This window comes from Cryptomeria japonica, chromosome 10 (assembly GCF_030272615.1).
Source record: "Cryptomeria japonica chromosome 10, Sugi_1.0, whole genome shotgun sequence".
Lineage (NCBI taxonomy): Eukaryota > Viridiplantae > Streptophyta > Pinopsida > Cupressales > Cupressaceae > Cryptomeria > Cryptomeria japonica.
Genome location: NC_081414.1, coordinates 351146072 through 351172869, shown reverse-complemented (window position 1 = coordinate 351172869; position 26798 = coordinate 351146072). Strand labels below are relative to the sequence as shown.

The 26798-nt window shown below is 36.3% G+C and overlaps 1 protein-coding gene across 13 annotated transcripts; it reads right to left on the bottom strand.

Annotated features, from left to right (window-relative positions):
- On the bottom strand, positions 1 to 24807 carry LOC131051665 (uncharacterized). 13 transcript variants are annotated; one of them, XR_009359066.1, is made up of 9 exons: positions 24618 to 24805; positions 24403 to 24501; positions 24101 to 24255; positions 23822 to 23949; positions 11551 to 11637; positions 11340 to 11390; positions 8655 to 8691; positions 8497 to 8542; positions 8230 to 8336 (listed from the first exon to the last, which is right to left on the bottom strand). XR_009359066.1 is itself a non-coding variant. In XM_059212130.1 (8 exons), exons 3-8 carry the CDS (start codon positions 24111 to 24113, stop codon positions 8210 to 8212), a joined length of 384 nt encoding a protein of 127 aa, XP_059068113.1. In that variant the 5' UTR covers positions 24114 to 24255; positions 24403 to 24501; positions 24618 to 24806; the 3' UTR covers positions 7733 to 8209. The 13 variants fall into 13 exon arrangements, 5 of the variants coding, with proteins under 5 accessions (XP_059068113.1, XP_059068114.1, XP_057842225.1 ...); XR_009359063.1 differs by lacking the exons at positions 11551 to 11637; positions 23822 to 23949 and adding an exon at positions 10 to 108 and having other exon boundaries at positions 8039 to 8336; positions 8497 to 8578; positions 24618 to 24806; XM_059212130.1 differs by lacking the exon at positions 11551 to 11637 and having other exon boundaries at positions 7733 to 8336; positions 8497 to 8578; positions 23876 to 23949; positions 24618 to 24806.
- Between the last annotated feature and the right edge of the window lie 1991 nt (positions 24808 to 26798).

Here is a 26798-nt window from a genome sequence, read left to right as displayed (position 1 = left end):
CCTCAGATATGCGAAGCAGATATCCACGCTACGAAACAACATCCATTTGTGTAAAACCCTCAAGCATCACTTGCTACTGATAATATTCAGCCTGTCCATCACCAACACCTGCCAAGGAACATGAAGAAACAACTAAAAAACTAGTATATATGTGCATCATATATACTAGAAAAAAGCTCATTTGGATAGAATGATCTTTTTGAGTTGAAGTGAGTCCAATGAGTAGCAGGTGAATTTGGATTTCTTTTTTGAAAGCCTCCGCTTGGTTAGGCCTGAGACTTGTTTCTAGGGTTGAGTCCTGATTGAGTTTGAGGAAGTCATCGTATCACAATAGGAGTCTAGCCTTGCCTTTTGAGACCTGTGTCATTGAGTCAAGTCAAGGATGTGAATGAAGGTGTGAGTCATTTGAATCAGTGTTGTCAGGACTTCCCTCTTGCCTTTCAATCAAGCTAAACTCCTGCTTCAAAACATCAACTAAGGAGAAATGAACTTAGATCTGCCCTTGGACATTAATTTGAGCAAATTTTGATCATGACATGAGGAATTTGGGTAAAATTGCCAAATTCGCTCCTAACCCTTCCAGGGGTACAGGAGCGAATTCTTCAAATGAGAGCTTCTTCCCTAAATTTGGATAGAATACTTCATTGCGAGGCCTTGTTTGATACAAAATTCACTCATTCCCACTATGGAGGAGCAAGACCATGAGAATTAGACTTGAAAACTTGAGGGACATTGGAGAATTTGAGCTAGAGCACCAAATTCACTCCTGACCCTTCCAAGGGTACAGGAGCGAATTCCTCCTAAACTCTCTTTGCCCTCCTAATTTGGATGAAATCTCACTCTAGAATGATTGATTGAGAGAGATTACCCTGAACTTGCCCGTGGAGATACCTTTGAACAAGCTTGGACTTAGAAAGTTGGAGGAAAAGGTAAGAATTTGAGCTCAAGAGCTAAATTCGCTCCTGACCCTTCCAAGGGTACGAGAACAATTTTCCCTAAAACCCTCTCTTGCTTCTAACATGGGTTAAAATCCTTGATTCAATGCCTTGAGTGAATGAAAAATGATCTATCCATGCCTTTGGAAGTGAGTTGAAATAAAGTTGAATGAAAAAATGTGAGGAATTTGAGCTCTAAAGCTAAATTCTCTCCTAACCCTTCCAAAGGTACAGGAGCGAATTCTCTTGAAGCCTCCTTTTTTCCTAATTTGCATCAAATCTAGGCTCCAAAGGCATTGATTAAGGTTGATTGAACTTAGAGACACCCTTAGACAAGCATTTGAATGAATTGTGGTAGCAACATGTTAGGAATTTGAGCAATAAAGCCAAATTCGCTCCTGAACCTTCCAAAGGTACATGAGCAAATTTACTGAGGGGCTCATGTACCTTCCAAGGGTACACAAGCGAACTTGACAATAGTTGCTCTTTAACCCTAGATTTTGAGCAAGGAAACCTTTAGGAGGCCTTCTAAACATGGTTCAAGGTGATAACAAGGAGAAAAGTGAGTGTTTTGATCAATGTCTAAGCTTCATACCTCAAGTTTGCTCCTGACCCTTCCAAAGGTACAGGAGCGAAATCCTTCAAAGGACCTAATTCCTCACCAAAGACATTTAATGGTTGTCATTTTGAGCAATAGAGAGAGCAAATTGACTTGAGCATGGCAAGAAAAGGATTCAAAGGTCAAGTCTAGGACAAAGTTAAGTGAAAAGAAGTATGAATTGGGCCTAAAGGAAGAAATTCCCTCCTAACCCTTCCAAAGGTACAGAAGCAAACTTCTTCAAGGAACCTTGTATCTTGCTTAAACCCTTGAACGAACCCACTCCTAAGCAATTTTGGAGGCAAATGACTTGTTTATGCTTTGAGGAAGAACAATTATGAAGTTTAAAGCCATGAAAAATGAATGATTATGAGAAATTGAGTGGAATTTGAGCAAAAATGCTAAATTTGCTCCTAACCCTTCCAAAGGTACAAGAGCGAAATTTCTTGAGGAGAGTGTCTTGCTAAAGGAGGAATGTTGAGAGTCTCTCTGAAGGTCATTTTAACGTTCAACGTATCCTAAGCCCCCATAGGATCCTGGGTTTTGAGTTAGATTTCATCAAAGGAGTGAAAAAACCAAAGACATCACCTAATTCGCCCCTGACCCTTCCAAAGGTACAGGAGCGGATTCTCCTTAAGGCCCCTATACCTTGCTATGAATTTAAGCGAAAACCTTTTAGAGGTCAATTTGGTTAGGAGAGGGGTTGAAAATCAAAGAGAAGCAATGAGGATCATGTTCAAGCATGAATTGAGTTGAGAAGGTCAATTCGCACATGTACCTTCCAAAGGTACCAAGACGAATTTCTTGGAGGACATGTACCCTACAAAGGTACCAAATCAAAATTGCCTCAAGAACCTTCCAAGTGAGGTAAAATGATGTGAACATCCAACGAATGAGTGAGTTGAGTAAGTTTTGTGCTAAAGCTAAGCCTATCTTCCAAATTTGCCCATGTACTTCACTAGAGGACCCAAGCGAATTTTAATAATGGTGTGTACTTTGCTACACCTCTGGAGAAAATTTCCTTAAAGTCTTGTCCCATGTTCTCACAAGGGGTTCTTTTATGTTAATTCAATTATCCAAAGATGCAAACTTTGTTTATACTTAATATTGTCTTTTGTTTGTTTTGCAGAAAGCAAGGACGATGGAGGATCGACCAAGGTCATCACAGAGCAAATACCAGACAAGGTGGCATCCCAATCACTATTCGTCCAATCAGAAGTCTCCACATCAAAATGTCCAGATTCAGTGAATCATGCTTATGCGTGGAGGCACAAAGTCTGATGTACCTACCCTTGTTTCCTACTAGTTCTCATGCATTGAATGTAATTTTCTCATTGGCTAAAGAGAGTTTGTTGTAACAAACCCTAATTAGGGTTTTGTTGTGATGTATTCACACATCGCCCCATTGCAAATGGGGACCCCTGCATTTTGTTTTCTTGGTCTTTTAGGTTCTTGTCTATTAGCCTTTGCATTTGGAGAGTTGTCAATGGGATCATTTAGATAACATGCTCTACTTGAGTTTAGGTGGGGCATTGGGTGGTCCAGGTCAAGGTCCCTTTGAAAGCCTCCCCTAGGTCAAGGTCCCTTTGAAAGCCTCCCCTAGGTCAAGTTTTGCTCTTGTTGCTAGGTGGGGTCTTGTTTGAGTTTGAGGAAGACAATGAAGCTTTGTGAGTGAATATCATCTTTGAGGGTTTGAGATTGGTCCAGTTGTTGAGTGATGAAGTTCTAGGCATCAATTGATATCCTTTGGAAACGCCTTGGACAAATCTAGACTTGGAAATTTGATGAAAAGGTCAAGATTTGAGCCTAATTCAGCAATTTCGCTCCTGACCCTTCCAAAGGGTCCAAAGCGAAATCCTTGGAAAAGACTTAATTTGTCATCAAAAGCATGGAATTGATATCACCTTGAAGGTGGACCTGATTAAGATAAAGGAACAATCTAACGACCAAGTCAAAGGGCAAAGTTGAGGGGAAAATGAGAAAATTTAGCCCAATTCACCAATTTCGCTCTTGACCCTTCCAAAGGGTCCAGAGCAAAATTCTAGGGTAGAACCTGTCCATCCAAGGGTAATTGGGCGAAGTGGTTAAAATATCCTTGTAATCCAATTTTTTGAGCCAGGAACTCCTCAAGGTAGAAGCTTGGATGTTTCAGTGGTTGTCTAAGGCAAATTCACAAATTTCACTCCTGACCCTTCCAAAGCGTCCAGAGCAAAATTTCCCAAAGGACCTAAGATTTCACCTAAGTCATTGGATGGTTGGGTAAATTTGCATGACTATGGAAGGAAATGCGTCAAGGGTTGAGTCTAAGGCGAAGCCAAGTGGAAAAGAAGGTGAATTGAGCCCAGAAGAGAAATTTAACTCCTGACCCTTCCAAAGGGTCCAAAGCGAATTTCTCCACAAGGCATTCTACCTTGCCCAAAACTATGAACCAATCCTTGTCCCAGGCATTATTGAAGGCAAAGCACTTGTTTGGATAAGGAAATGTTGGAGATGAAGTCAAGATTTGAGCGTAAGCTTGAATTTTGCTCCTGACCCTTCCAAAGGGTCTAGAGCGAAATTCTTGGGAGACCTTATTTCCTCACTAAAACCTTGAAGTAAGCACCTCTTTGAGAGCAAGTTGACTTGATAATGATAGAAGAAGGTTTGAGAAGTTAGATCCAAGGCAAAGAAGTAAGCACCCCTATTTGCTCCTTGTTATGACCAAGACCTTGACTTCTAAGGCATGGTTGGGAAGGCTTTGATGCGTACTTGCCTTTGAAAGGTAGTTTAAGGCAATGAAGTGGTGAAAATCAACCTAAAGGAAGAATTTCGCTCCTGACCCTTCTAGAGGGTCCAGAGCGAAATTTCCCATAAACACCATTTTCTTCCTTGATTACACCAAAATATTTGTTCCTTGAGCATAGTTGGGAGTGGAGCAATATGTTCTTGAACTAAGAAGTGATTAAAAGAGAAGAAAATGAACGATTTTGTCCAAAAATGTGAATTTGCTCCTAACCCTTCCAAAGGGTCTAGAGTGAAATTCTCAAAACCTCCTTTTTCTCCCATTTTTGTGTCAAGCCTAACATTGATCAGGGTTGATTGAGCTTAAAGGTACCCCTAGGCATCCATTTGACAAAGTTGTGATCTCAAAATGTGAAGAGCTTGTCCAAAAATGTGAATTTCGCTCCTGACCCTTCCAAAGGGTCCAGAGCGAAATTCTTTATAGGTCCTGTCCTTGGCCAAGATCTTGAGCGAAATCCTCCTTTTAGGCCTTCTTGAGGGTCAAATAAGTGTTGTCTTCATGAGAAGGAGATCCAAAGGTGAGAATCAAGGTAAAACGAAGTAAGAAGAAGGAGGAATTCAACCTAAAAGAAGAAAATCGCTCCTGACCCTTCCAAAGGGTCCAGAGCGAATTTCTTCATGAGGCACTATACCTTGTTCCAACCTACAAGCTAGCTCATTCACAAGCAATTTTGTTTTTAATGATTAAAGGAGGAAGAATGGAACTTAGTGAGAGAAAGAAAAGCAAAGCATGAAAATCGCTCCTGACCCTTCCAAAGGGTCCAAAGCGAAATTCTTTAAAACATCTAATTTGCTCATATTTGAGATCTAGATTTGGTTTCCTAAGGCATTGGTGGAGAGAAGATTAGTATATACTTGCCTTGAGAAACAATTTGGAGCAAGGGATGAAATTGAGTCTTAATCATGAATTTTGCTCCTGACCCTTCCAAAGGGTCTAGAGCAAAATCCTTTGAAATCCTTATTTTCACCTTGTTTGAGTTGGGCAAAAGGCTAGTTGTGAGATTATGATGGCAATAGGATTGAAATGTTAAGTTCAAGATGATGAAAATGTTGGGTAAATTGAGCAAAATGACAAAAATCGCTCCTGAACCTTCTAAAGGGTTCAGAGCGAAATTCCTATAGGACCTGTCCCTAGAGAGGATCCTAAGCAAATTTCATTTTAATGCCTTCTTGTTGATGATTTAAGGTCGAGAATATCATGTTAGGATAAATATATCATGTATACTTAATCATCTTTTGGTTTGTTTTGCAAATGGAGGACTTCAAGTGTTCGAGAAAAGCATTGGGAGATTTCAAGTGTTCAAAGAGTTGCATGTAATAGACCAAGCTATCCTCAAGGACTTCATTCTACCATATGGAGAAACCACAAGATATCAAAAGAAAGATCTTATAAAACTTCAAAGCGATATGAGCTACCAAATGAGGAGTGACTTGACTAGGAAGGAGGCTTCATCAAACACATGGGAGTCACGGAGATATATCATTCATCACATCAAGGACAGAAGAAGATCAACCAAGCATAAACGCAAGCAAGGTGGCATCCCAATCATTGTTCCTCCAATCAGATAGCTCCACCTCAACATGTCCAAATTCAATGTACCTGACTCGTTAGTGATGGCACAGACTTCGATGTACCTACCCCTACTTCCTATTGGTCCACACATTGAATGTAATTTTCTCATTGGCTAAAGGAGTTTGTTGTAACAAACCCTAATTAGGGTTTCCATCTTGTAATCCTAATCATTGATTGTAAATTAATCAGAGCCATCAAATTGTAAAGAACTCCCTATATAAAGTTTTGGCTCTTCATTGTGTAAAAGTTAATAGTTAGAGAATAGTCAATAGTGAATAGTCAGCAGATAGAATAGCAAATAGCATAGCAATTAGAGTAGATTAGGAAGAGAAGGCAAGAAATTGTTGCCTTAATTGTAAATAAACTCCATTTTCATTGAAGTTATATAGTGAAATGTGTCGTTTCTTTGCAATATGCATGGTCTCTTGTTGAATCTTCATTTTAGATGATGGATAATTAGATTGAATGAAGGAAGTTAATGAATGCACTCACGTGGAATCCGCCTAGTCCAAACCACTAGCCTCTTGTTGATTGTAAGTGCGCCCTGTGTGGTCAACTGACATAGAATGAGCTTAATCTCGAGTCATTGAGCTGGTGTCGAATTGTTCAGCTTGATGGTAAGACCCAACCCAGTAGGACTCCACCTAGTCGTTCATTCATCTTCTTGCATTCTAGGTCTTAGATTAGACTCTCTAAACCCTACACTTTTTGGTATTTTTTCATTCTCATGATGGGTAGATAAGACTTGAGTTCCAGCAAATCAGATGCTCGGGCAATCGAATGTAAATCCCCTTGTGATTCCAACAAAATCACATCATACCACAAAGGCTTAGCCACACGTAGAGAACCTGCATATTAGAACCTTGAAGTTGCTCTGATTGATCTTTAGGCGAAATCTTTAGCATTCGAGGAAACTTTGTTCAAGAGAGGATAAGATACTTCGGTATTTTATTCTATGTTCCCATGTGCATGAAAAACACATCAACAAGTTTCCATCTTGTAATCCTAGCCATTGATTGTAAATCAATCTGAACCATTGAAATGTAAATAGCTCTTTATATAAAGTTTTAGCTCTTCATTTGTAAAGGTTAATAGTTAGTTAATAGTCGATAGGAGAATAATCAGTTGATAGGAATAGAATATTGAATAAGTAGATAATAACTAGAGTAAAGTAGGAGGAGAAGGCAAGAGATTGTTGCCCAAATTGTAAATAAACTTCATTTTCATTGAAGTTATGGTGAAATGTGTTGTTCCTTGCAATATGCATGGTTTCTTGTTGGATCTTCAAGTTACATGGTAGATGATTATATTGAATGGAAGAAATTGTGGAATGCACTCGTGTGGAATCCGTCTAGTCCATACCACTAGCCTCTTACTGATTGTAAGTGCGCCCTATTTGGTCAACTAGCATTGAATGAGCTTAATTTCAAATTGTTATACATCCACTGTTCATGCATTAACTTGGATGGTGATCAGTATTTGATGGAAATGATTTGAACATATTTAAAAACATCCCTTAGAAGATTGCACTGAGTTGGTGTCGAATTGTTTAGTCTGATGATGAGATCTGGCCAAGTAGGACTCCACCTAGTCATTCATCTATATATTCTTACATTCTACATCTTAGAATAGATTCTCTAAACCTTATGCTTTTGATATTTCTTTATCCCCCATTGAGTAGTTAGAACTCAAGTTCCAGCTAATCAAGCATTCAGACAATTGAATGTAAGTTCCCCTTGTGAATCCAACAAAATCACATCACACCAACAGAGATTATCCACACATAGAGACCCTACATACCGGAACCTTGGAGTTATTTCAATTGATACTTAGGTAAATCTTCAGCATTCGAATAACTTTGTTCAAGAGAGGATAAGATACCTTGATATTTTATTCTATGTTCGCATGTGCATAAAAAACACATCAACACTATCTAACTCAATATAGTTAATCAAAGACAACAAAAAAGAAGTATTCTTGAGCATAGAGTTTGAATCTTGATAGATCACTAAGAAGAATTATATACTATTGCTTCATATATACAAAGTCAAAATGCCACTGGAACCTGTAATATAATAAGTTTAGTCTCCTAAAATTCTCTAACACAAATTTAATGAGAGATAAGCTGTTTAGTTCTTGACAAACACTAACCTGCAAAACACTTAATCCCCACAACTCCAAGCCACAAACAGCAGTATTGTTATGCAACAAGAATAGGAATAATTAAATTAAAATATGGATGAATGAATCATGAATTCAGAATAATTACAGTTTATGGGTGTGCTCCAATGGATGGCATTTTGCACATTTTGAAAAATCAGTCTAGCTTGTAACGCTAAACAAAATTAAAAAGTTTTCCAACCTTGATAATTTGTAGAGCAGTAAATAAAATCCATACAAGCATAAGCATTGAATATCCAGCCTATCTAATGTTGAAACGGATTGTTGCCTGGATACAGTCAGTAGTTGATCATCTATTAGTATTTCTTGCTTGTACAAGTTCAGGTTGTATATCAGGAAAACTTATATCTAAATGAACTACTAACAGCCATAAGATGTCACCAATATCTCAGGAATTGAAAAGAAAATTCGCACTTTATGGAACTTACAAGTGTGTCACACTTTGTTCTTGGCCAGATACATGACTTTCATCACCTGCACTTAAAGGAACTGAGATAAAAGACAGTTTTCCTGTAATCATCTAATATCATTAAAAATTGAGCTAAACATATAAAAATTCAAATGTTTATAGTATTGTATGTATCACCAGCTGCTTCTGCAGTCAACATGGATGAATCCTCCTCCTGCGCGTAAAAACATGAGACAGAATTAACAAAAGGTTGTGGCAGTGGGCAAACAATGATGATATGGTAATCATAAGAACCAATCAAAGGGTATGTAATGTCCCCACTCTGGAATAGAATTAAAAATTAAAATTAAATTAAAATTAAAATATATAAGAATATAACTAAATATAATTAAAATTTAATTAAGTTAATGAAAGGTCAAACGACATGGAAGGAAAAGTTGTGACTCCCTCAAACATGAGATATAAAAGGGAGAAGAGAACCTCATTTGAGGGGTGATAATTTGGAAATCATAAGTGCAGATCTGATTTAAATAGGAGGGGCAGACCCAATTGTGAAAGGTTGTGTTCCTTTCAAAGGGCAGGAATAATGAAGGACTGCACTCTTTTAAAGGGTGCGTCTCTTGCTAAAGGGCATACATGATGAAGAAATGTGACCCCTCTCTCACATTGAGAGATATAAAGGAAAGGCATGAATACGATTCCTATCCCTTAGCAGATCAAACAGCAGCAAAACTTCTCATATTCACAGCAGTTAGTGATTACCATAAGCAGATTGCAAGATCTCAAAAAGGAGAAATATCTGAGAAGAAGATCAGACGGAATAAAGAAAGAAAAAAGGAAAGACTTCAGGCAGTAAACTGGTCACACAAACTCAGTACGAATTTCCTATGCTGCAATCATTTCTATAATAAGCTTATGCACATTGGCAAATGCAATATATCACAGCTTTTATAAGTATTTCTGTGCATGATGAATATTAGCAAATTCTGAAGAATCCTTGTTGATAATATATTGAATTCATATATTTGTTATAGTATTGTGAATATGTTCTAAAAAGTTTCTGAGTATGATCAAAGGATAGAAGATAGAACAATCTTGGAAGGAGAGAACAAAATAAAGAGATCAAATCTGCAGCTACTGTTAAGTTAGGACGATATTCTGGTATGAGTTCCTGTGCACATACGTTTAGACTCTACAACAATGTTATAACTATTTTTTCATATCCATTATACCTCTGTTCTGCATATCTATACTGTATAAGTTGTTGAGATTCTGAGATCCATGATATATTTCTGAGGGTTTATTCTAAGTATTACTGAACATGATAAAAGGAGAGAAGTTACAGTTAGGAAACGGTGTTGGGGTTATCTTGTAGGCACGCCACCTCATGGTTTAAGACCGGGGAGTCCCATGAGGCCAAGGGGGTACAAAGATGCTGCCCTTGGGCCTATGAAGAATAGACTTCCTCGGCACCTTACTGTAACAGCCCTCATACCTTCTATCATGCTGAATGAATATGTAAACCATGGGTTATAGGACAGGTATGACAAGTGGAGGACAATGGTGATAGGATGCCTCACTAGGTAGGCCACCTCATTGATGGCATGAGCCACATGAGGTCAAGGGGTTAAGCCACCCTTGAGCCTAGGATAGAGGGTTTCTTGGGCACCACACTTGGTGATCCTATCCTATTCCTATTCTATGACTAAGTTCTTTTAAAATGAATTCATGCTTTACTCAAATAAGTTCTTAAGATCTGTTATAATCATGCATTTTATAATTTTATATTTTCTAATTTGCCTACAGGGCTTCATTCAGAATACCAAGTTGTTGGCAGTGGGTCAACGTCCCTCGTGGAGATTCGCAACATGGTTTAACAGCCTCCTGTGGATTCTATAAGTCTAGTGGTTGTATCCGGCATTGACAGATTGATCTTTTGCTGCAACAGCACCCATAACATGTAACAAGTGGTATCAGAGCTTGGTCACAAGTTTGAATCACACAAGCCACGACGAGTGATGCCGGGAGGGGGATTGTTGGCAATGGACCAGCATCCCTCGCGGGGATTTACAACATGGTTTAACAGCCTCCTGTGGATTCTATAAGTCTAGTGGTTGTATTGAGCATTGACAAGGTGATCTTTTGGTGCAACGGCAACCCTAGCATGTAACATAGGTGTCCTTAATCTCATTCTACTCTATCTAGGGCATTATATTGTTATATAGAATCAAGGAAATTGGGATTTAATATTAATATTTATGAGTTCAATGATTATTAATATTATTAGGACCTAAACCAGGATTGCTGTGAAACATGTATTATATTTGATAATTTAAGTTAAAAATAAATTACCCCCTTAAGAATTAAGCTGAAATTGTTATCCTAGGGCTTGAATAAGGGAGATTCCAAAAGGGGACATTACAGGGTATGATGAAACAGCTAAGAACTGGTACGTATGTATGTACATCTTAACCATAAAACTCAATAATTTTTCTCTATATCAGTCTAAAAAAATGTAAAATTGCTATCTATCTCAATATAGTTAGCCAAAGATAACGAAAAAGAATGAAGTCATATAAGATGACAAGAATCATAAACTCTTGGATGGCTACATAAGTCCATTCGCATCTTCTATTGCAAGTCAAAATGTGAGCTTCGCAGCTTCGCTATTTGCAGCCAGAATTAATCTTGAGCATTGGGTTTGAATCTTGATAGATCATTAAACAGAATAACATACCATTGCTTCATTAATACAAAGTCCAAATACCACTAGAACCTGTAATATAATTAGTTTAGTCTCCTAAAATTCTCTACCAGAAATTTAATAAAAAATAAGTTGTTTAGTTCTTGACAAATACTAACCTGCAAAACACTTAATATCCAGTACTCCAAACCACAAACAACAGTATTGTTCTGCAACGAGAATAGGAGTAATTAGAATAAAATATAAATGAATGAATCATTGAATTCAGAATAATTACAGTGTATGGGTTTGCTCCAATGGATGGCATTTTGCACATTTTGAAAATCGGTCTACTTTGTAAAGCTAAACAAAATTAAAAAGATTTCCAACCTTGATAATTTGTAGAGCTGTAAATAAAATCTATATAAGCATAAGCATTGAAAATCCAGTCCACCTAATGTTGAAACAGATTATTGCCTGGATACAGTAAGTAGTTGATCACGGATTGGTATTTCTTGCTTGTGCATCTTTAGGCTGTATATCAGGAAAACTTATATCTAAATGAACTACTAACAGCTATAATATGTCAGCTATATCTCAGGCATTGAAAAAAAAATTGGAATTTTGTGGAACTGAGATAATAAACAGTTTCAGTATGTAATCATCTAATATCATTGAAAACTGGGCTTAACATATAAAAACTCAAATTTTTATAGCATTGCAGCATTAATTTTTTGGGGAATTCATCAGCAAAACAAAAGTATAAGATTTTTTGAAAAAATCAAATTTACAAAAAAACGTAAAAAATTGCAGAAAAACAATAAAAAACTACTTTTAGTTTAATATTTAAGGGCATTTCCATAGCATAGAGATATTGTAAGCAAATAAAATAAACTCCAATGCCGGAATTATAAAAAATAGATTTTCATTGTTCATATTCATATATCGATGAGTACATTGCACAAAATATACCACAACATAAATAATAAATAGATAATGATAGTTGTCAGAATGTTGATAACAATACAGTTTGTGACTTTGTACAAACTCAACCTATAAACTAAGTACAAAGTTCCAAAAAATCAAATGTAGCTAATAACATGCTAGAGATCCATGTCTTAATTTGTTCAACTCATTCAAGATCCATGTTGGCTTGCCCCATGATCTCAAAATCATCAGGCTCAAGCAAACTAACATCATCAGTAGCAGCAATGCACTCAGACTCTAGATCTATCTCGTCGAGGTCAATTGGCTCATCTTCTTCAATAGTTCTTGTCTTTGCCCATGTAGAAACTAGTCTTTACCTTACAATTGAAAAACACAATGAATACAATTTCAACTAATTGCGAGTATATTTTAATATTCTTACCTTGAGCTTTCTTTAGCTTCAAGTGGAGGTTGTGGTGAACAAACACCAAGTCATTCATTCATCGTTGTGTCAAGCAGTTGCGTTTCTTGGAATTTATGTGTTCAAAAACACTCCAATTACACTCACAAGCAGATAAGCTGCATGGTTGGGTCAAAATGCGCACCACCATTCACCTAAGATTTTTGCATTCGTCACCAAAACAAGCCCACCTTTGTGCTGAAAAACACATTATATAGAGATGATATTGCAAAAATTTCTTAAAATTTTAAAAAATTTAATGACCATGTTGACAAAATTAAGAGATTGTCAAAAGTTTATAGAGTCTACCTGGTTGGAAGGTCTTTTTGCTTTCCATGGCAGCCCTAGAAAAAAGAAATCCCCTAGTCTACTTGTACATTTCCAATTCTCACATAGCTGCATTAAATTTATCCTAATTTGGAAACATTTTGTCCATGCACTTGAAGAAGCCTTGTTTAATCACAGCATCAATATCCATGAATGGAGTCTTGTAGAATAACGATGGATTGAGAAAGTATCCTATGGCATAGAGAGGAGAGTGCATCTTTCCATCTCATCTCCTATAAATTATGTCCCACAACGGCATATACATCTCCTTGTTATTTGCCAACCTACTCCTCATCACCTCCTTCGCCCTATCCATGGCCTCATACAAATATCCCATGGGAGATTTTTCCCCATCAACTAGTCTCAATACTTTTACTAGAGGCTCTAAAAATTCTACAATTTGTTCAATCAATTCCCAAAAACTAGTAGAATACATGTAGTTTGCCACTACTATGCCATTTGAATGATTTGTGAAGCCAAACTTCATCCATTTAGCTGAAACAAACATTCGCGTCAAATTATTTTTTTGTTCACATTGAAATTGTAATACAAGAAAGTGTGTTGCAAATCTTATCACCCCTGGTCGAACTAGCTCTTTGCCTCCTATGAAAGAGTGCATTATAGACAAAATCCTCGTATGATTATAAATAAATTTGTTAACCTTGTGAGCCTTTTGCAATGCCTCATTAATCCATTCAATTTTTCCAATGTCCTCTAGGGTTAGATCAAGGCAATGCGCTGCACATGGTGTAAAAAACATAGAGAGGTATTTATTTGTCATAAGTCTCCCAACAGCAACACAAGCAGCATCATGTTTGTGATAAAGTGAACCACATTTTGTGGCCTTACATCCATAACTACCATGTCATACATCTTGAACAATGCAAATACAGATTTGATTATATCAGATGCATCCATAGATTTCAAAAAAATAGTGTCAATCTCACAAGAGACAAGTTAATGAGGATTTGGTTCCTTCTATCTATCCATTCATCTGTCATAATGTTGCAACCACTAATAGCCCACTATAACCGATGCTCTTTAACAACATCTTCAACATCCCGTACTAAATCTTTGAATGTACTGTTGATGTGTCTTTTGTACACGACCAAACACAGAATAAAATACCTAAAGGTACCTTATCCTCTCTTGAACAAAGTTTCCCGACTGCTAAAGATCTCGCCGAAGGATCAGTCGGAGTAACTCCAAGGTTCTAAGATGTAGGTTCTCTACGTGTGGATAAGCTCTTTGCGGTACGATGTGATTTTGCTGGAATCACAAGGGGACTTACATTCGATGACCTGAACATTTTTGCTGGAATCACAGGTCCTACTTACTAACTGGAAGATAAAGAAATGGCAAAAGATACAAGGTTCAGGAAGTCTACTCTAAGAGCTAGAATGCGAGAAGATGGATGAATGACTGGGTGGAGTCCTACTGGGCTGGGTCTCACCATCAGGTTGAACAATTCAACACCAACTTAGTGCGATCTTCTAAGGGATGTTTCAAATATGTCCAAATCGTACACCATCAGATACTAATCACCATTCAAGATAATGCATGAACAACGGAGGTGTTATGACTCGGGATTAAGCTCGTTCTATGCCAGTTGACCACGCAAGGCGCACTTATAGTCAACAAAAAGCTAGTGGTTTGAACTAGGTGGATTCCACGCAAGTGCATTCAATAACTTCTTTCATTCAGTTTAATTATCTATCATCTAAAATGAAGATTCAACAAGAGACCATGCATATTGCAAAGAAACAACACACTACACCATAACTTCAATGAAAATAGAGTTTATTTACAATCAATGGCAACAATTTCTTGCCTTGTCCTCCTAATCTACTCTAATTGCTACTCTATCAACTGACTATTCACTATTTCTAACTATTGACCGACTATTCACTATTAACTAACTATTAACTATTAACCTTTACAAATGAGGAGTCGGGGCTTTATATTGAGAACCCTTTACAAACAGACGGCTTTGATTGACTTAGAACCAATGGCTAGGATTGCAAGATAGAAACCCTAATCAGGGTTTGTTACAACAAACTTCCTTAGCCAATTAAAAAATTACATTTTAAGGGTGAGGACCAATAAGAAACAAGGTAGGTACATCGAAGTTTGTGCCGCCTCCAGTAAATTAGGTACACTGAATCTCGTCATGCTGAGGTGGTCCAATCCGACTGGAGGAATGATGACTAGGATGCCACCTTGCCTAATGCTTGTGACTTGGTTGATCCTCCTCTGTCTTTAATGTGCTTGATGAACGGTGTGCCTTTCTTTGACTCCCATGTGTCTGATGAGGTTTCCTAACTGTCAAGTCGTCCTTCTCCGAAAGTACACCTTGCCTTGAAGTGCTGGCAAAGCCTTTCTTTGTTATCTTGTGGTAGAATGAGGTCTTGAGGATAGCTTAGAACTCATTGAACACTTGAAATCTCCCAATGCTTTTCTCGAACACTTGAAGTCTTCCTCCATGCATTTGGAGGGTCCTTGATGATGATGGACTAGAATAGGTCGTCCTTGTCCTGGCCTGGTCTTCTTTCATCTGCAAAACAAACCAAAAGATGATTAAGGACACATAAAAAATTCATTCTAACATAGCATTTTTTACCTTAAATCATCAACAAGAAGACATCAAAATGAAGTCTGCTCAAGATTCTCCCCAAGGACAAGCCCTATAAGAATTTCGCTCTGGACCCTTTGGAAGGGTCAGGAGTGAAATTTGCATTCCTAGCCAGTTTAGACCTTATTTCATCATAATCTCACAACTAGCCCTTTGCCTAGCTCAAACAAGGTGAAAAATTAGGGGTTTCAAAGGATTTCGCCTTGGACCCTCTAGAAGGGTCAGGAGCGAAATTCTCCTAATTAGGTCTCAATTGCCTCACTCTTTCACTCTGAATTTCTCTTAAAGGTGAGCATGTGGTAGTTTTAGTTCAACAAAGCCTAGGGATTTCATGTTTTTAGCTTCCACTATGGGTGAATTAGGTGATCATGAGAATTTTGCTCTGGACCCTTTGGAAGGGTCAGGAGCAAAATTCACCTTTTAGGTCAAAATTCACCCTTCTTTCTTTCACAGTCTCTTCTAAGGCAATCTCTAAGGTCCATTCACCTTGATTACTGACTTGGCTCAACACAATCTTGAAGGAAACATGACATTTTATGAATTTCTCTTTGGACCCTTTGGAAGGGTCAAGAGCGAAATTCAAGTCTTAGGCTTGATTCTTCATCTCCTTCACTTCAACTCATCTTGCAAGGCTAAATAACCTCATTCCAATCTCAACCACACCCTAGGAATCAAAATCCTGACTTGACACAAGGAGGAAATAGTGGATTTGAAGAATTTCACTCTAGACCCTTTGGAAAAGTCAGGAGCGAAATTCACCTTTTGCTTGTTTATCCTGACTCAACTCCATTCCTTTCACCTTGTTTCCTCTAGACTCCCTCTTTTGAATCCATTTCTCAACTTGGCAACATTTCCTTGATCCTCAAAAGCCTTGAAAAGGAAAATTCGCTCAAAAACCTAGCCAAGGATAGGACCTATCTAGAATTTCGCTCTGGACCCTTTGGAAGGGTCAGGAGCGAAATTCTTGTTTTAGCTCAAAATTTGCATTTTTGATGGTCAAAAATCTCTCCAAGGCAATTCAAAGAGCTTTTCTCACCTTGGTCTAGGCCAGTCTTCACACAAACTTTGGAGAAAAAAATGGTTTTAGGGTTTTTCGCTTTGGACCCTTTGGAAGGGTCAGGGGCGAAAATCTTGTTTTGAGCTTATTCCTCCATCCTTTCAACTTCAAAAGGCAAGAACACCTCTCCTCACACTCATTTAAGCCATAAAAACCAAAAGTTTGTCCTGACCTGCAAGGAAAAATATGTGATTTTAGAAATTTAGCTCCGGACCCTTTGGAAGGGTCAGGAGCGAAAATCTTGGTTTTGCACAATTCCTTCAAATTCAATGATTTCTTAGTAACTTAAAGTCATTCCTAGGGACCTCTCCCATCTCAATTCATCTTGATCCATACTTGCCTTGGCATCAAATTGGGAAAAAAGGTGGTTTTAGTGAAATTTCGCCCTAGACCCTTTGGAAGGGTCAGGAGCGAATTTTCATTTCTAGGACAAAATCTCCACCTTTCATTAGTTTCAAACATTCCCTAAGGCAAGAACATGTCTATCTTCCTTCTAACATGCTTTGGATACTAAAAATTTGATCAAACAAGGAAGGAAATGAGGTCCATGAAGATTTTCGCTCTGGACCCTTTGGAAGGGTCAGGAGCGAAAATCATGTTCTAGACTTGATTGTTCATTTTTCCAACTTCAATCTTCTTTGGGGGCAAAACATAGACCACTCTCCTTGCATCTCCACCAAGGTCCTGACCTTATCTAATGGGAAAATGAGTGTTTTCAAGAATTTCGCTCTGGACCCTTTGGAAGGGTTGGGAGCGAAATTCCTATTCTTGGCTAGCTTCTCGCCTTATTTCCTCTCCTTCTCCTTCAAACTCGATCAATTCAACTTTCTTTCATCCCAATCAAGTCAATCCACCATCCAACTAGCTCCAAGCAAGGTTAAACTAGGTCCTAAGGCCAAAACAAGGCTAAATGGAAGATTTCGCTCTGGACCCTTTGGAAGGGTCAGGAGCGAAATTCTTCTCCCATGTTGATTTTCATCATCTCAAGGTCTTAAACCTCCTCTCCAAGGCAAACATGCATCAAAACCTTCTCAACTATGCCTCAAAAGTCAACAATCTTGGTTAGATCAAAGAGCAAAGTGGAGGAAAAGTAGATTTCGCTCTGGACCCTTTGGAAGGGTCAGGAGCGAAATCCATGCCTTAGGTCAAAAACCATACTTTCAAACCTCTTCAATCACTTCCTAGGGCTAGAATATGTCAATTTGCCCTAACCATGCCCAAGGAATCAAGGTTTCCAGTGCAAACAAGGAGGAAAAGGTGACTTCAAAGAATTTCGCTCTGGACCCTTTGGAAGGGTCAGGAGCGAAATTCCTCCTCGAGCTCAAGTCTTGGCTTCATTTCTACATTTCTTCATTCACACAAGTGTTTGTACCCTCATTCAAGCCTAGGAAAGGGTTAGCTCAGAGCCTGGGTCAAGGTGGAGTGTCTTGTGGAGAAATTTGCTCTGGACCCTTTGGAAGGGTCAGGAGCGAAATTCCTCTTCTAGGCTTAATTCACCTCCTTTTCCACTTGACTTTGCCTTAGACTTGATCTTTGATTCATTTCCTTCCACGTCCTAGCCAAATTTTCCCAACTTAGACCTTCAAAGGTGATATTTCCTCACCAAGATTCAATGACCTCTTGACACAATAAGCAACAAGAGCAAAAACTGGGCCTAAGGGAGATTTTCAAAGAAACCCTAATTCTGGAGCATCGTGGACTCACCCTGGTTCAAGCAGAGCCTACCATCCTAGTGATCCCTCTGGCAACACTCATCATGCAAAGGCTAATAGACAAAACTCTTAAAACCTAGAAAGCAAAACCGCACAAAGCGAAAAAAAGTAGGGGTCCCCATTTGCAATGGGGCAATGTGTGAATACGTCACACCACGTACCAACCCTCAATGACTCATAAGATGAGGCTTGAAACCCAAAACCTGCAATTGCAATAGCATCTACCATAGCTTGCCAATATGGAGATCTGGAAGCATGGAATGACAAGCTAAAGGAGTACCAGAAATTAGCAATTGCCTTTTTTGCTTGTTCATGGACGACGATTTTCCTCCTTCCCGTACTCTCCAAAGTGGTTTGTGATCCTAGTGCAATATGAGGGTGGAAGAAATCATTAATGTTTCCTCCACTTGTGTTTGGTCCACATGTTGTAGAAGAAGGTGTTGACCCAAATTCCCCGAAACCCCCATCTTCATCATTCTCCACCCAAACGATTCCTCCTAGCATCTACAAAACTAGAACCTAGTTCAACCTCAATTCTTGCATTTTTGGCCTTACTCTCAACAATCCCATTAAGAGCTTGTTTTGCTTGATACATGACATTTGTAGGGCATTTTGTACAAGTCAGTGTTATTTCCTTGTTCTTTTGCCAAATGCCATTTGAAACGATAATTGTCACCACTAATGTCACTCAGACACCAATTGCATTTAACCTGTGAGCTACTATAATTTAATGATGTCTTTCCCTGCACTTCTAATCATTTTCTACTCACTACTCCATTGATAAACAAATAGGTTCCTTGGTTTTTTGAAAGGAATCAAACTTTCATCCTAGAAAACATCAAAGATGGAAATCTTTGGTTGAGTTGCTTCTAAATCTTCTTGTCCTAATAAGTTTTCACGATATGGCAGGCTTACACCATTATTGCTTAAGAGCTGACTGAGTAATGTATGAATTTGTTCTTTTTTTCCTTTTTTTGGCAGGACTGCAGTGCTGTGGGAAGAGTTGCAAGCTTCGATGAATAAATTATCTTCACCCTGATCTTAAACAGGGCAATTTTACCCCAGAAGAAGATGAGCTTATAATAAAGCTCCGTTCTATTTTGAATAACAAGTGAGTAATCTGTCATTGTCTTTCTTCGCCACAATTTTTTTCTTTTTGGCACTAAAGTACCCATGATCCAAGTTTGTTTCAGAGTTACAGTTAGGCCATCCAGTTCGGTTGAAATACAAAGTTGTCAAAAGTGGGTTCATTCTGCAAAAGCTACATGAGATTTAGTCCATCAAATTTAGATAAACTTTTGTACATGGTGACCTATCATCTTAGGCTTAAGAAAAGTCTTATTTGATGTCAATGGCATGATGTTTTACCCCGAACCATTCTCTTGTGCTGATAAGAACACCATATTCAATACAACCTAACATTGTCCTGTTGCTTATTGGGTATAGTTTGTTTGATACTTTTAACTTGTCCTCGTGCAAAGACTGGTTGGTTCTCCTGGCTGGTCCAATTTAGTTGGGTAAAATAATTTTGTTGTACAAGGTTTATGAATTACCTAGAATTTTTTGATGCAACTTTATGTGTCACTTGTCTACGTTCTTATGGATTAAGCTTGAACAAGCATTAATGGGGTTATCTCTTCCAATCTAATCTGTACATAACAGATGTAAAAATATTGAATGGAACTTGAACCCAAGCCACCATTGTGACAATATTTTGCTCTTTTATGGTACAGATGGTCCTTAATTGCAGGGAAACTGCCAGGAAGAACTGAGAATGAGATAAAGAACTACTCGAACACACATATTAAAGAAGCTGTTAGAGAAGGGAACGGATCATTATACACATTGCCCCATTGTCACATCTGCATCAAACTCCTCTTCCTCCAATGATAAAACTGCATGTCATTTAAACAAGCCTGGCAGGCATGCAGCAGCAGACATTCATTGATTTTTTCCAGCAGCTGGCTAAATGGCATATTCATTTTTAAAATAAAAGTACATAATCTCATTGCATGCATGATGACCACAACATATATATTTTATAATTCTAAATATATCTTGTATGAAAAATAACTTTACCATTAAACAAAATTATAACACATCAATGAGATAATTTCTTTATAATTTCTACTTTCTATTTAATAATCATTTTTTATTTAGACTTTAATAATTACTGATATTATATTTAGCTAATCTTTAAAGTTTATATTATAAATAAAGTTATATAATTTATTGATGATATTGAATAAATTTAATGTTTATGTATTTTTAATGGAGAATTTTATGTCATATAAAGTTAATTTTGCTATCTGATATTGGAGCATGGGTCTATGTTGATGCCTCTTTATCTGACAGAAAAAGGCTAAGAAGTATCCATTTTGGGCTGGGCATGATTCGAGCCTCATTCCTTATGTCATAGCTTCAAGGATTTGATACTCACTAATTATATTCAACCAACTAAATTGCAACCCTTTAATTATATATAATTTATATTTAATTTCTTTTGTAAAAATATATTTAACCTAAAAAGCAGTTTTTAGATACATTCCCAAAGGGATTTGTCATTACAATTTCAAGCAATTACATCTACGCTTTTAGCTTATCATGTAGGTGGAATACTCCTATGATATAAGTCATGACAACATTCACACTTAAATCTGTAACCTTAGAATTTAAGCAACAGTTGGTATATGCTGGATAAGAATCCATTTTTTGTTTTCCTACCAATGAGAGCTAAGGTCTGAAGCAAGATGAATCTTTATTGCAACAAATTCTCTCAGGGCTCACAGCCAACTGAAATATTAACTATTAACTACTCTGATCTGGACATAACTACTTATAGCCTAAATGAAATATTAAGCTGCAGCAGTAATTACAGAGCCCAAGTTGGCTGGACCCATTGCATTTTATTCTATTGTAAGGTCATTCTCCTCTTCATCCTCTTCGCGGGTCCAGAGGAAATGAACATAAGATGCAATAACATAGCTGCAACACCGAGCCCAGCCATATGGTGGGTTATTATTAGATAGATTTTCAGGTTCTTTTGTTATAAAATTAATAAGACACTGGGTCTGAAAAGAGAGCACAGTGTCAACTAGCCATAGGACTAGAGAGTGATAAGGATACGGTAGGAGCTGCTTACCAGTCTTCAGGGACAACTTCCACTGCTCTTTCAAGGTAAGTTTCTACCTTTATTGGGAGATTCTATGGCTTTCAAACAAACATTAACCTTATTCACTATGGGGCTTCCAAAAGCTGGAATGTTTCAGGTCAACTTCAGGTTGGTGTCTTGTTATATAGTCTTCTCTTATTCTCCTTTCCTTCCTTGGACTTGGAAGACTGCTCAAGCGAGCTTCAGGGAGGTCCTTGATTTTTTGGTGGGGCTTTTCTTCACTTAAAGCTTTGATTTCACCAAGGTTAATATGGTTCTTCCTTGGGTTAGGCTCCCCGAGCTTTCGTTGGGAAGCCTAGGATGGTAGCATCATTCAAGGTAATGCCAATGCCACTGGTCAGTATGTTGCCATTGAGATTGCTACAAAAAAAAATTCAAAATTGATAAGGTTTTGCCAATAAATATTAATTGGTGCTTCAAGCTTATCACCGATCAAAAAAAAATATGCTTCAAGCTAGGTGTTTGGGTTAAGAAAATTCATAGTGAATCTTCTTCATTAATCATTGAGAGCCCCAAGATGAGGCAAGAAAGGTTTTGGATACCACTGGGCTATCTTTTAAGGACAAGGCAAATCTTGGTTGTGCCCTCCCTCTACTTGCACTGTGAGATGGTGTTGGATTCTTCTATGAGAACCCACTCCAGCATGGTTTGTGGCTCCCCTTGCAAGGAGAAATGAAAACCTAAAGCTATGTTTGCAAGTCCTTCACTTGTGACTGGTAATCCTTGAAATAAGGAAGAACTATTCATTTTGGATCTTGCTCTTCTCTAGAGTCCTTTAGTTACTTTTGGTTGAAATCAAATTGCCTTGATTTTAGTCTGTCATTTTTTATTGGTCCTTGCTGAATTTGCTTTTCTTTTGATTTTGTTTTGCAAGTTTCAATCTCAATTCTTGTGAAACACATTTTACTTGCCTTTATGAGTGCCATGTAATGAGTCTAGGCCCTTCATGTGTTTTTACCTTCATCAAAACATTCTCAAATTATTAATTGTCTTATTATGACATTTCAAGTACAACATTTTATATTCTTGCATCAAAGATATTGTTATCTTAATGCTTTTAGGAGACCACAAACATAGAATACTTTGAACCATGAGAATGTGCAAAGACATGTAAATGATCAAATACTTTGATCTTAATAACTTGATTAAAAGACTAAAAACACTCTCGATAATGATAGGAAGATCATGCAATGAGTTACATTATACTCCCTTCTGTATCACAAGAAGGAATCCACCACTAAATTGATCAGCTCGTTAACAAACTATTCAATTATTTCTCCCCTGATAATACATTGTCAAGGATTACTTTCAATTAATGTAAATTGCACTGGATCTTGATCAATAACACATCATATAAAACTCATCATCAAACTACACATAATTCAAAGCCACATTAAGATTTATTGTATGCTGGTTTAGCTTATTAAAAATTGTGTTTGTTCAATCTAATGAAACAGTCTGATGAGAAGGCTGGAAGGAAAAGCCTCGTATGTAACAAATGAATCAGCAATGATCAAATTCTCCCTAATCTTCCTACTTCAACTATTTGATACAATCATCAAATTTCCAAAGATTACTTTTCAATGGGCAATTTCATCAAACATTTTACTTGTATAGTCTATGCTTTCATATTTTGCATATATATCTCTCTTGAAAGCTCTCACTGTAGCACAAGCTAGGAGAAACGTTGATAAAGATTGCCCAGCCACCAATTGCATTTGCTTAAAACCTTTTAATCTGTTATAAAAATCTGCTATGTTTGTCTTAAACTCTAATTTTCCATTGTCACCAGACCCAAGTCAATTTCTCTAATTTCCCATCTCTGCTCTGCAGATCTATAAATCAAAACAATAAATTTGTCTTTCAAAAAAATAAGGATTTGCAACTATAACAGTTACTTGATATGTCTTTCCATCTGGATCAAACTTGAGGTGCACATCCACATCATCATGACATCTTTTCATGTAAAACAAAATCTTTGCATCTTAAGTCAATGGGACTGCATAGTCAGTGGATCGATCACTCGAAGGGTTCAGAACCCCATCTCCAGCTCTGAGAAACTATTGTGAGTTACTGCATATCCACTCATCATTAAACATCTTCTTGTACACATCAAAGAGACCAAATCCATTAAGAGACTCACTTGTTTCATCATAAAGATCCATCACCGGCCATATTTCCATATTGCTTTGCTCCCCATTAGAAGAGTCACTTGTTTCATCATAAAGATCCATCACCAGTCATATTTGCATATTGCTTTGCTCCCACAGATTGTGAAAAAGGACAGAGATAGAAATAATAGATTTCAATTAAGTACAAACGATTTGAACTTTGAACTTGGAACACAGTATGAAAAAGAAGTTCGCAAAATTACTATGTTCAAAAAGTCCTCTGCAATATGACCTACAAAAATTGATTCTTCTCTCACTTTTACTTCTTTGTTGGAGCCATCCTCTCTACATGAGCCGATTCTAAGTGTGGACCGATTTGAAGAACTCTGACCTTTTTCCATGGAAAATAAATTTTAAATTAACGATGAGAGTAAAAGCAAATTTTAAAATAATAAGACATAACACCATAAACAATGGAAAAAAAAACACAATAAATCATATGAAAAAAAAAAATACAAAAGAAAACGGAATAAACATATCACCTGCTTGCTGCATTTTGGGACATTTTCCTCTTCAAATGTTAATAGAAGATGGTACTTCCTCAGTAGTAGGATTATGGTTACTATATCCATAGGCCGCATCAAATGCCTCCAAAAACAGCAAAACCACCTTCCAGTATAGCAGAGCATTTGTCAACCTGTGGATTGTATCAAAAGAGAACAAAAGCTCTCCTTAAATAAGATAAGGCTTTTTTCAAAAAAATACATCAAAAAAAAACTATCTAATCCAAGATAATAACTAATCCACCTTTGGGAAAAAATTCATATAACAAAAATGTGCCTACCAGTATGTTCTCTTTCCAATTCCGACCATTCTAAGAAACAATGGCTTCCAAATAAATTCATCACTCATACTGTAAAAATAATTCACCAAATGCATGTTTCTGTGATAACATGGCAGGGATAAAATGAATTTTAAATTAACAAAACAATAAAAATAAATTTCAGAATAGCAGGACATAACACCAAAAACAATACAAAAGAAAACAGAGCTTCGAACCTTTTTCTGCATTTGGGGACATTTACATAATGAGCGTACGCTGCACAAAGCAAACGGCATGGGGATTACAGGGCTTTATTAAAAATTATTAGGGTTAGGGCTTGGATTCCTCCCTCCATTTTTCTTTACTGCCATCCACCGTTTTTGGCGTCATAGAAAATAAAATAAAGCGTTGGATTGATTTCTCACGTAAAAATGTATATTGATATGTTTTTTATTAGTTCTGTTTACATTCAATTTTTCTTTCTATTGAATTATAAAATTGTTAAACAAATTTTTTATAATTTTTATTTAAAATAATTGTAAAAAAATATTTTTAATAATTTTATTGGTTCATACAGTTGTAAATTCAATTGTTTTAAAAGGAAATGCAAAGCTTATTTTTCTCCTAAACTTACACTAAAGATTTGATATTTTACTTGAATATCAAATTTCATAAAGATTTGATATTCATGTACAATTACCATTTAATTTTGAATTATATTTAATATAATATATTTGATTTATGTTAAATTTTGTGTTTATGTAATTTTTTTTCATTGAGTTTTATTATTATAAGAATTTATACTTCATATTTAAGTAACTTCTATCAATGCATTTTCATGACATATTTATTTGTTTATCAATCAAATTTTCTTATATAATTACATCAAAGAGGTCTCCTATTTGAAATGGGTTGATATTATATTTGAATTGTACACACTGCAACACATCGTCATTAAACGGTAATAAATTTATCGGCCTTGTGAAAGTAAACACACTGCAACACATCATCATTAAACGGTAATAACTTTCTCCACCTTGTGAAAGTAAACACACTGCAACACATCATCATTAACCGGTAATAAATTTATCAGCCTTGTGAAAGTAAACACACTGCAACACATCATCATTAAACGGTAATAAATTTCTCGGCCTTGTGAAAGTAAACACACTGCAACACATCATCATTAAACGGTAATAAATTTCTCGGCCTTGTGAAAGTAAACACACTGCAACACATCATCATTAAACGGTAATAAATTTCTAGGCCTTGTGAAAGTAAACACACTGCAACACATCATCATTAAACCATAATAAATTTCTCGGCCTTGTGAAAGTAAACACCCTGCAACACATCATCATCATATTTGAATTTGAATTGTATGCACACTGCAACACATCATCATTAAACGGCAGTAAATTTTCCCGCCTTGTGAAAGTAATTGAGATTACAACAAAGTAAAAAGTTTCACATATTTTCAAATATTCCCCGCTATATGAGTCAAAGAATAGACAGTGGATGTTAAGTTTAATAAGTATAGCTATATTTTAAAAATATATGTAAAATATGCCTAGATATCTTATAATAGAAAAGAATAATCTCTAAAATACTAAACACCAAGAATACAAATCTAACGGATTCTAACCTAGAGGAATGTTACTTTAGTGGCATTAATATTATTATAGATGAAGAAATTTTAGATTAATTTATATATAATATTATTATTAAATTTTAAAAATTATTTAATTCTTTATTTATTCATTTATTAATTTTATTATTTATTATTTTTAATTTTTATAAATAATTAAATTATGATATAAATTTATTTCATATTTGTTAGTATTATCATTTTTTATATATTTTTTTTTAATATTAAAAAGTGTCTTATATTTTAAAATTAGTATTTCTTTGACAATAAATCATTAGAAATAATATTTAATCATTAAAAATTTACAATTACATATTTATTATGTATATTTATACTCTCTTTTTTTTAAGAGCCAAATAATAATATTTAGTCATTATAAATTTAGACTGTTTTATATTTAATTTTGTATACTTATATTTAATTATTTATTTTTTATTTATTTTTACTTTTATGATTAGTTTTTAATAAGATATTCTCTCTTCAAGTAGAAATTTTTTTAAATTATTTTATAAAATATTTTAACTTTTTAATAGATATTTTGTTGCCAACTATTTTTTATCATTTTAATTATTACTCTTTAGACCTTTGAGATGAGCTCCTCTCTTTTTCTCCCTCACTATATCTCTCTTTATCTCTCCTTCTTTGTATCCCTATCTATTCATCTATCCTTGTTGCCCTCTCTTTTTAATCTATGTATTTCGCTTTCTCCCTTTCTCTCTCATTCTATCTATTTATATATGATTTAATTTATAATATATAATATTATACT